Consider the following 11,966-nt stretch of genomic DNA (forward strand, 5'->3'; position numbering starts at 1 on the left):
TTTCCTTTATTGAAAAAATTAAATATGTATATATCAATGAATTAAAATTATAAGTTATTTAATTGAAATCCTTTATTCAATTATTTATCACAAGTTTTAAATAGAGAATTTCAAAAATATGCAAACAAAATTTTTTTTAAAAAAAAAAAATGAATATGGGTATATTAATATATATATATATATATATATATATATATATACATATTTATGGGGGGGGTCACAAAAAAAAAAAAAAAAAAAAAAAAAAAGAAATATACATACATATATATATATATATATATATATGTGTATTTATTTATATATGTACATATCATACCACCCCTCTTTATAATATCAATAAGTAACCATTAATTTTACAAATATAATAATAATTTTTCCTGAGAAAAAAGATAAATAAATTTCTTATATAATTATATAAAAATATTTATGTTGAACATAAGTAAGCCTACATATATATATATATATGTGCATACATAAAAAAAAATAAAATAAAAAATAAAGACATTATTATGATATTATTACATATATATCAAAATAATATTATATACTACTACAAATTATATAAATATATATATATATAACATATATATAATATATATTTATATATTATTAATTATTTGACTTCCACAAGTATGTGTTACTTAATCTTTGTATAATCATTCTATGAAAAAATGACAAAAAATACTATCAGAATGAATATACAAGCAAAAATCTGAAAAAAAATAAAATAAAATAAAATAAAAATAAAATGATATACTTATTATGAACATCACGTGTATATATTTATCTACATTATATATAAATCATTTATACAATTTTTTTTTTTTTTTTTTTTTTTTTTTTTTTTTTTTTTTTTTTTTTTTTTTTTTTTTTTTTTTTTTTTTTTTTTTTTTTTTTTTTTTTTTTTTTTTTTTTTTTTTTTTTTTTTTTTTTTTTTTATCATATTCTTACCTGTAATATTAAAGTTCTTGTAGATGTTAATCTATTAAAATAAGTTAAAAGATAATTTTGTCCTTCTCTCGTATTTTCTAAGGATATATCTATATCTTCGTCAATACGTTTTATCATTTCATCTTGGTGTGTTACCATAGTAGCAACCTTCTGAAACATTTGAGCTAAATCTCCAATTACTTTTTGTATATTTTCCATTGCATCAGCTCTTGAATGTATATATGAATATTTATATGGCTGTTTTAAAACTTGTTGCTGACCACTAAGAGGAATAAATAAAAATATATATATATAAATATATATATATGTATATATGTTTATATATATTTTATTTTTATTTTTATTTACCTTTCAATATCTATATCTCCAAGTGGAGTAAATTTATAATTATCATTATTAAACGTTGCTTCGTTAGATGTATAGGCATACATTTTCCTCCTATTCACTTGTTTTTTTATATGCTACATAAGATGGTAAACATATAAACATATAAATATATAAATATATAAACATGTGTACATATATATAAATATGAATAAACATAAGTTCCCTTATTTAAAATAAAGACAATATATCATAAAAAAAAAAACATATAAAATAAATATTAAATTACTATTATTCCATATTATATTAAAAAAAAAAATATCTTTATATTACCTCACTCCTGATTTGTAAGACATCCTTAAATTTTTTTGTAAAATCGAAAAGACGATTTTTTAAGGATGATATAATATTATCAATATGAGTTTTACTTTGAGGGTTACTAATATTTAGATTATAAGCATATTGAACTAATGAATCTAAATCATTCGTTACATCTGTAATTGTTTGTTTTACTTCATAAGTCAGTTCTTCTATTTCTGACGTTTTGTCGTTAAAAATACCTTTTTGTTTCACACCTTAAAAGGAAAAATCACAAAAAAAAAAAAAAATAAATAAATATAAATATATATATATTATATCATTTTTTACTATATAAGCACATATAGGTTACTATGTACAATGTTTTTCAAAAAAAAAAAAAAAAAAAAAAAAAATTACATCATATACACAATGAACAAATAAAAATCCTTTCATAACAAAAATAATAAATATGTAAATATATACATATATATATATTTATATTTTTATATTTATGTTATTTTTTTATTACATCTTTCTAGCTGTTGTAACTTCTGATATCCTGTTTGCAATGAGTCTGTAATTTTCGAAGCAAGCTCACCTACTTGCGTGTCTTGAACTGTGCTTCGATTTTTTCTTATATTTATATTATCATTACTTAATCTTTCAATGATTTTAAAAAACTCTTCTGTTTTATCAACATATGGCATTTTCCATAAAAAGTAAATAATATATTACCTCACACACACAAAAAAAAAAAAAAAAAATAATAATAATAATAATAAAATAATATTATTAAATAAAATTATAAAAAACAAACACACATGACTTCCTTTTATATTCTTTTTTCCCTTTCTTTCTTTCTTTCTTTTTTTTTTTTTTTTTTTTTTTTTTTCTCGTGTATATATGTGTAAGGGTTTAAAATATTAATTAATTTGATACATTTTTATTATTTTATATAAAAATATTGATATATAAAATTATACTCTCTGAAATCATTTTTCATTTTTTATAACACAGTAGAATTCAAGTGTTTTTTTTCAATATATTTTAAAAAAGATATAATATATATATTATGTTATTTTTATGTAATTTTCAATAAGTGAGAAATTTTTTATTTTTTCATCATATCTTAATTTTTTAAGAATGAGAAAAAAAATAAATAAATAAATAAATAAATAAATAAATAAAATAAAAAAAATAGAAGAATAATTTATATCTTCTAAATGGACAATGATTAGACTGAAAAGGAGTTATATATATAAATATGTATTTATATGACATAAAAAAAAAATATATATATATATATTATATATATGTCAATTCTTAGTTTTTTTTTTTTTTTTTTTTTTTTTTTTGAGAATTCCTGTGAAGAAATCATACTTTTTTTCCTTCTCTATTTAAAGAAAAAAAATATTTATATATAACAAAATAAATATATTAAATAAATAAATGAAACATAAATATATAAATATATTATATATATATATATATATATATATATTTTTTTTTTTTTTAATATTTTATTTATATATAACAGCAGTTTTTCTTTTTTTGTCAATTTAGAATGTGTTCTTTTACAATTTGTGGAAAAAAAAAAAAAATATTTTTATATATGTAAATTTTATTTTATGAAACAGTAAAAATATAATACATATTAATAAATATAATAATTTTGTAACATCACAAAATTATAAAATATATATATTTATATATAAATAAAAATGTATTTAAAATATATATTTTATTTTTTATTACATAAATTATCGTTAATTTTTTTTTAATTTGAAAATTACATGTTTTTCCTTTTTAAAAAAAAAAAAAAAAAAAATTAAATAAATATAAAATAAATAAATATATATATAATATATATATATATGTATAATATTTAAAATCAGGTTTCATAAGAATGCCATTTTTTTTTTTTTATATGAGTATTTTTGAAGGTGATATATTAAAATATAAAATCATATATATAAAAACATTATACATATATATATTACAAATACATCAATGTGAAATTTTTTTTTTTTTTATTATTTTATCAAATAAAATGTAAATCTACAGAATAAAGAAATTATAAAAATATAAAATAATATAATTCACATTTATATTAATATAATGCTTAAAAACACAATGTAGATTAATTTATAAGATGGTAGTAATAATATATATATATATAATATTATTATATAATTTATTAAATGTAGATTAAAATACCATTCAATTATTATATAACATCTCAAAACACATAATTAATATAATTCTCTATATAATTATGTGAACATGTGAATATTTATTAAACCTTTTTTTTTTTTTTTTCATTATTATATATATAAAAGAAAGAAATAAAGAAAGAAAGAAAAACTGTCCACATATATATAATAATATTATATATGTATACATTATAATCTCAACATAAAAAAATAATAAATTTTGTTACATTTTTAATTTTACAATATGTTGTAAATAAAAATTTGTTATATATATATATTTATATATATATATATATATATTTTTTTTTTTTTTTTTTTTTTTTACCTGACCATGTTCAGGTTATTTTTTTTTTTTTTTATTTATTTATTTTATATAATGATAGATTATGTATTGAAAAACCCTTTTATTGTTTCTCTCGCAATTAGCCTTTTTAGTGTTATATTAGAATTTTATACTACTATTGGAAAATTTTTAAGTGCTTATTTTTTCAGTTTTTTTTGTGGAATAATTATGAATATAATATGTGAACTTCAAACAGATAATAAAATATACGATACAGGTTTTTTTTTAAAACAAACCTTATCTTATTCATTGTGTATATCTATAATGTTAACTTTTTCATTTATAAAGAAAAAAGTAAAAAATATTCCTTTCTTATATAAATCATCATCTATGTATACAACAGAATTTTATAAAAATATATATAATTATAAAGAAATTAAAAACATTTCAATATATAATTTCATAAACCAAAGCAGATTATTACATCTTGGTATTGCATTCTTTTTTGGTGCTATTTCAACCATTATTGGGGTTGTCATATCATATATTTTAATTAAACATATATTTATAAAAAATAAAATTGATATTAATAGTTATTATTTAAAAAATATTGCTTCTTGTTTTGTGTCTACCTATATAGGTGGCTTTATTAATTTCATAGAAGTTTCTGATATGTTAAATTTAAATACTACATTGAGAAATAGTATATTCATATTAGATGATATGTTTACAAATATATTTCTTATGATGTTACCTATATGTAAAAATTATACAAAATATTTTTATTCTTATAATGATAATTCGATTTTTTCAATAAATAAAAAAGAGGAACAACAAGCCGATCAGGAGGAAAATATAAAAAATAAAATATATAATTCATTCATTCTAAATTATGATGCTGATGAAGAAAAAAAATTAATAAACAAAAAATCATTATTTACATCATATGGCTCTTTCACAAATCATATCAATATTATAAATAATAAGGAAAGAAATTATATGGAGTCTCCTTATTTTTTTATATATAATATGATACATGTAATTATTTGTGATTTTTTCGCTATCATGTTCATATTTTTCTTAACAAGAAAAATATTGAATGATTTCGAATTTTTATATAAACATATTTCTTTTTATATTAATATAGATAAGATTAAAACTCCTTTCTTACTTATAATAACATTTATATATATATTTTCAATAGATTATGTATTATTCATTATGAATAAAGTAATAAATAATAATCATGTTATCGATTTTGTTATGGATATATATTATAGATCATTAGAATATTATTCAACCATTTTAAAACTTACAACCATATATTATTTATCCCTTTCAGCAATATCAATAAATATAAAGAATGTGTTTAATATAGCAAAACCTTTGGTCTTATTTATAATATGTATATTAATAATTCATGTCTTATGTACTTTTATTTTTTCCTATATATATAATTGTGTTTCGAAATCTGAACATGCACTTATATATATTGATGACATTTTATTAGCCATTAACGCAAATATAGGAGGACCAACAACAGCTGCATTAATGTCTGAAATGATAGGGAGATCTGATTTGATATTTGCATCACTTTTTTGGGGGGTTGTAGGTTATTTGATAGCAACCCCTATAGCAATGCAAATTAATTCGATATTATGAAGGGTGCAAAAAAAAAAAAAATAAAATAAAAAATAAATAAATAAAAAATAAATAAATAAAAAATAAATAAAAAATAAATAATAAATAAATAAAAAATAAATAATAAATAAATAAATATGGGTAATATTATTTCTATGATATCATAAATAATCTATATAACTACATACATACGTACATACGTACATATGTACACTTATTTGTATTGAATGTTAAAATGTTTTTATTTATACAATTCTGTATAGAACAATTTTTTTTTTTTTTATATGCTTAACATTTTTAAAAAATATTAATACAAAATTATGTAGACATAATAACATATTGGCTATTTATTATATATATATATATATATATATGGAAAGAAAGAAAAAAAAAAAAAACATGTCTAAAAATATATGAACTGTTCAGGAAAAAATAAAGAAAATAAAAAATATATTATGTACAAAAATTATGAACAGTTCAGAAAAAAAACATATATATATATATATATATATATATATAATATAATGACGTGGCAATGTGTGCAAATACGTGCGTGTGCATAGAAAAAAAAAAAAATAAATAAATAATAAAAATAAAAATAAAAAATACGTTGATCATATAAATTGTTCTAACAACTGTGGAGGTATAGTAATATAATATGAGAAAATAGATAAACAAAAAAAAAATAATAAAAATATTAATTTATATGATAGATCATTATATATATATTTTTTTTTCTCTTGTTAAAAAAAAAAAAAAAAAAAAAAAAAATTATGGGTATATCACTTTTTTAAAACACGTCCACTATTTTAAACAACATCATTTATATATATAGATAAGTTGTTCTATATGTTTATGGATAAAATATCCAATGAAATGGATATATAAATATTATGTATAAATATAAATAAATAAATATATATATATATATATATATATATATATATATTATATTTTTATTTATTTATTTTCTTCCTCCTCTACTTTGTTATAGTAACAATTATTATGCATGTACAAATAATCATTTTTCAAAAAAGATTAAAAATTCAAGATTAACGTAATATATATATGTATATATTTGGTTACTTTAAATTTATATAATAATTTATAACATTTATTTTTTTTTTTTTTTTTTTTTTTTTTTTTGGGGGCTAATAGGTAATATTATACACATTAATACACATATATTTATATATTTTCATTTATCAATTAACATATTTTCTATCTTTTTATTTTTTTTCTTTTTATTTTTTTTTTTTTTTTACGACTTATGATATTTTAATTTATGAATTAAAAAAATGAAAAAGAAAAAAAAGAGCGGTGAAGATGATGTATGGGATGAGTCATTAAACGATTTTATGGAAATAAATAAAAATAGTTGTAGTTTAACAAGAGATACCATACATGGTCGTCTTCGACCTGAACCGGAAATAATAGAAAATATATTAGAAGAATTAGAAAATAAGATAAGACATTATTTTAATTTATATCAAATAGAGAAAGAGAAAAGGACATGTTCAGATAAGAATAATTATTATTTACAAAAGGAATTATATAAAGCATATGCAGCATTAGACAAGAATAAATTATATACAAAAAAATTAGAAGATAAATTAAATAGTATTAAAGAAAATGAATGTAATTTAATAGATACAGTACGCCGTATTGATTTGTTATATATTCAATTAGATACATTAGTACAATCTTTTGCAGGTATATGTACTCAAGTAATTATTGAAATAAATGAAAATAAGGATAATGTAATGAATACGCTTGATATAAAAAAAAGGAAAAGCGAAACAATAAAGATGTTATTAGATTATATATATCCTTGTCGAACACTTGACCCACGTCTTAATTCATTATATGGAATGTTATATTATCAATCTATTGGTTTATTAAAAGATGAAAGTTTTGTAGGTCCTCCTATTCCTCCTATACCACCTGTAGTACCTTCTGAATCTAATGGCTGGTTGCCTCCAAGTGGTAGTAATAATAATAAGATGATGATAACAAGTGAGAATAATATGAATATTTTAGCAGATCATCGTTTTTCTGATTTAATAAGAATGGTTCATAGTGGCCAAAATGCCGTTATTAATTATCCTGATATCATAAAAAATATGGATGATCAAAATGATAAGATAGGTACCAAAAATTTATCAAATGCAGAAAATAAAAATAATATAAATAATATAAATATTAATGGTAATAATATTAATATGAATGAAAGAGGAAGTTATTATAATCAGTCACTCAATATAGATGACTTGACAGGATTTGACGTACATATAGGTATCATAGAAATAAATTGCCCTATGAATGATCCTAAAATTGTATGTGTTGTAAGATATGACGATGAAAGTGTTAATTCAGCTATTCAAGATGTTCAAAGGGTTAGTAAACCTAAAAGTCCTGACCAGGTTATGTCTACAGGAGAATATATTTTTAATATTGATAATAAAATTCATTTGAATAATTTACCCCAAAAAAAAACTGGTGATGTCCCAAGTTTTATGATAGATATACATGATGTAAATGCAAAGGAGTTAATTGGCACATGTTCATGTTCTTTTATTAATGAGAAAACTTTAATAAAAAACAGTACTTGGGATATATATTCTAAAAAAAACAATTCACCACCAGATGTGATAATAGGAAAAATGTATGTAACTATATCTCCATATCCATCTAAGTCCATTTTGCCTGCACAACTTTTTAAGAATGTAAAACATTCTCAATATAAAACAACAGGTAGAGTGGAATCTGAAAGTGGTGTATTATCAAAATCTAATGTAGATATATCAAAAAATATGAATGACACGAAAATATCTACAATAGGAAAGGTAGGCTTTCAAAAATCGGCTATCCTAAGTAAAGTAATAGTTGATAAGACACCTCTTGAGAACAAAAAGAAAGTGTCGTTCCCAGTGCAGCGAGGAAAGAGGGTGTCTTTCAAGTCCTTCTCCCTAAAATTGGAATCGTCAGGTAGAAAATAAAACAAATATATTAAATGGTATATAAATATAAATATAAATATAAATGTATTTATATGTTTATATGTTTATATGTTTGTATTTATTTATTTTTTTTTTTTTTTTATTTTTTTTTTTTTTTGAAGAGTCCAAAGATAAGGAAGATAATAATACAGAACAGGGAAGTAAAAGCCAGACGGAGAAAGAAACAACTGTTGCAGATAATAATAACAGAGATGTGGATGATAAAAAGAAAGAAGGTGATAAGGATGTAGGAGAAACAAATAAAGTATCTTCAACATTTTCTGTAAAGAATTTTATCAAGAATTTTGCTAACAAGATTGAGTCTAATAAAATAGAAAAGGAGAATGTTTCATTGACCTTGAAGAAAAAAACAGACAAAGAAGAAATGAAGGATGATAAAAGTATAAGTGAAGAAAATAAAGTGGAAAAGAAAGAAGCACAGGATGAGAATGAAAATAAAGACAATATTATAAAGAAGGAAATGTCCAAGGTAAAAGATGGTATCTTAAAAATTAAGCTCCCTGCATTATCAAAGAAGGAGCCAAGTATTGTTGTTACGAAGGAGTTTGCAAAGAGTAAGGCCGTTGAAGAAAAAGTAGGTGATGATAAAAAGATGATGTCAAGTGGAAAAAGTTCAGAACTGAAAGTAAAAGATTTAACCACAAATAGAGAAAATGATAATAAAAATAAAAATGATGATGATGAAAAAAATGATGATAATAAAAAAAATGATGATGATAAAAAAAATGATGATAATAATAATAATAATAATAATGATGAGGGTGGTAAGGGCTTAGTGGGTAAACCCAAAATGGCTTTGCCAAAAATAAAAATAGAGCCAAAAAAAGATAGTTTAAAAAAAATTTTATTAAACAAAACGATAGGGAAAACTTCAACAGCTGAAACAAAAATGATGAATATAAAAGATGAAGAAGGAGTAAAACCTAAATTGTCAATCTTAAAAAAAGAAATTCCTTTGAATAATAAAGAAGATAATACTAATGTATCAAAATTTGCAAAAATATCTAAAACTGTGATGAATAAAAATGATGTGGAACAAAACAAAATTACTGAAGAAGGCAAAGGAAATAAATTTGGAATGAAAAAGGTAGAAACATCCAAAGGAGAAGTAGTAAGTGAAAAGAAGAAACCGAGTAAGAGTTCAATGTTTTCTTTTTTCAAGTTAAGACAGTCGAAGGTAGAAAATGAAGGAAACACAACTAATGTAAGTGAAGTACAAAAGGATGTATCTGTAACACAAAAAAAGGAAGTAGCAACTAAAGCTATTGAAAAGGATGTTTCAAAGATGATTAAATTACCAATACAGAAAAAGGAAGCATCCAGTGTAGCATCACGTAATAAAAAATAAACATATATATATATATATAATATATATATATATATTATATATATATTATATATATATGTATGTCCTGTTCTATTGTGACATATTTATAAATATTTATAAATATTTTTATATTATTATATTTTTATATTATTATATTTTTATATTATTATATTATTATATTATTATATTTTTATAATTTTATAGAAGAAAGCGTGGAGAGCGAAGAACTGAAAAACAAAATTCAAGAAGCCAAAAGCAAAACCCTATTAATTGATAAAAGCAAGGTACTAAGTAAATTATCAAAAAATGTCCCAGTCAAAAAGGAAATTAAAAAGTTTGTTCCAAAGCTCAAAAATTTTGCATGAATATAATCAAAATGGATATCTCATTCAAAGTTTGTAAGAGAAGTCAAAAGGATAACTTTTGCATAACATTTACATAATTTTTTCATAAATGTTGTTTTTTTTTTTTTTTTTTTTTTTTTTTTATGGTTATTGCATGTACATAATGGAAGATATAAAATATATTAAATGTTAACATATCATAAAATACTAAATATATATATTATATATATATATATATATGTATATATTTTTGTATTTTTCTTAATTTTATTATATATATATATTATATTTTTTATATTTTTATTTATTTATTATTTATTTTTTTTTTTTTTTCCCTGTTTATTTCTAATTGTATTAACAATATGTAAATACTTCCTATATATCTTTTTCTCAAAATTAAAAGTTTTTTTTTTTTTTTTAAAAAGGATTGTTTACGTTCCCTTTTTATAGAGGCAAAGAGGGAACCTACTAACACGTATGACACGAATGTACATTATATTAAAATAAAAAATACAAAAAGGTAATGATATGAGAATGAATTTTTTTATATATGTTTCAACATTTAAAAAAAAAAAATAAATAAATGAATAAATGAATAAATGAACAAGTAGATAAATGAATAAATGAACAAGTAGATAAATGAATAAATGCATAAATACATTTATATATTTATATATTTATACATATATATATTTTTTATTTTATGATGTAATATAAATGTACTCCAGTTATACTCTTTTGAGGGATAACTTATAATTTAATGTTAAACATATTTATGTAAATGTTATAAGTAGAAAAAAAAAAAAAAAAAAAAAAAAAAAAAAGAAAGAAAGAATTACCTAATAAATGAACAAAAGTACATGAACCATGTCATCAAGTTTAAGTCAAGTATTTGTTCTAACTATAATTGGAAAGGGGGATATACCATTGTATGAAGCTGATTTATCAATAAATAGTAAGAGAGATATATCTGAACATTTAACACAATTTATAATTCATCAATCATTAGATTCTTTAGATGAAATAGTATGGAAAAGTTCTAGTATGTTTTTAAAAAATATTGATAGTTTTAATAATTATAGTGTATCAGCATATTGTACCCCTGGTCATATGAAATTTTTATTATTATATAAAAATAGAAATGAAGGAGGAAACAATACTACCAATACAAATATATATATTCCATCAGATGATCATATCAAATCATTTTTTGAAACAGTACATGAAAATTATATTAAGGTTTTATTAAATCCTTTATATGAACCTAATGGTATTATAACCAGTTCCTTGTTTGATCAAAATGTTCATTTGGCAGCAAAAAAATATTTACACCAATAAAGGTGACACTCAAAAAATAAAATAAAATAAAATAAAAAAAAAAAAATAAAATAAAAAAAAAAATATATATATATAAATAAATATATATATATTATATACATATTTATATATATTTAACATGTAATTATTTTTTGTTATATATTTAAATTTTTTTTTTTTTTTTGAGGGGATGACTTTTTCAAAGCCATCCATGCAACATGACATATTTTTTACAAATATTATTAA

At 19.5% G+C, this 11,966-nt stretch overlaps 4 protein-coding genes across 4 annotated transcripts; 3 read left to right on the forward strand and 1 right to left on the reverse strand.

Moving 5' to 3' along the window:
* Nucleotides 1-661: 661 nt before the first annotated feature.
* Nucleotides 662-2,282, reverse strand: PADL01_1331000 (syntaxin, Qa-SNARE family; the record flags this gene model as incomplete). Its single annotated transcript, XM_028683859.1, has 5 exons — nucleotides 662-712; nucleotides 952-1,213; nucleotides 1,300-1,412; nucleotides 1,609-1,850; nucleotides 2,105-2,282. The coding sequence occupies 5 exons, from the start codon at nucleotides 2,280-2,282 to the stop codon at nucleotides 662-664; spliced, it is 846 nt and encodes a 281-aa protein (XP_028539995.1).
* A 1,882-nt stretch (nucleotides 2,283-4,164) lies between these two features.
* PADL01_1331100 (conserved Plasmodium membrane protein, unknown function) lies at nucleotides 4,165-5,733 on the forward strand (the record flags this gene model as incomplete). Its single annotated transcript, XM_028683860.1, has 1 exon — nucleotides 4,165-5,733. One exon carries the CDS (start codon nucleotides 4,165-4,167, stop codon nucleotides 5,731-5,733), a length of 1,569 nt encoding a protein of 522 aa, XP_028539996.1.
* A 1,277-nt stretch (nucleotides 5,734-7,010) lies between these two features.
* PADL01_1331200 (conserved Plasmodium protein, unknown function) lies at nucleotides 7,011-10,424 on the forward strand (the record flags this gene model as incomplete). The annotated part of the gene is made up of 3 exons (XM_028683861.1): nucleotides 7,011-8,700; nucleotides 8,834-10,066; nucleotides 10,264-10,424. The coding sequence occupies 3 exons, from the start codon at nucleotides 7,011-7,013 to the stop codon at nucleotides 10,422-10,424; spliced, it is 3,084 nt and encodes a 1,027-aa protein (XP_028539997.1).
* An 846-nt stretch (nucleotides 10,425-11,270) lies between these two features.
* PADL01_1331300 (trafficking protein particle complex subunit 2, putative) lies at nucleotides 11,271-11,741 on the forward strand (the record flags this gene model as incomplete). Its single annotated transcript, XM_028683862.1, has 1 exon — nucleotides 11,271-11,741. The coding sequence occupies one exon, from the start codon at nucleotides 11,271-11,273 to the stop codon at nucleotides 11,739-11,741; it is 471 nt and encodes a 156-aa protein (XP_028539998.1).
* Nucleotides 11,742-11,966: the final 225 nt, after the last annotated feature.

This window comes from Plasmodium sp. gorilla clade G2, assembly GCF_900097015.1.
Source record: "Plasmodium sp. gorilla clade G2 genome assembly, chromosome: 13".
Classification (NCBI taxonomy): Eukaryota; Apicomplexa; class Aconoidasida; order Haemosporida; family Plasmodiidae; genus Plasmodium; species Plasmodium adleri (nom. inval.).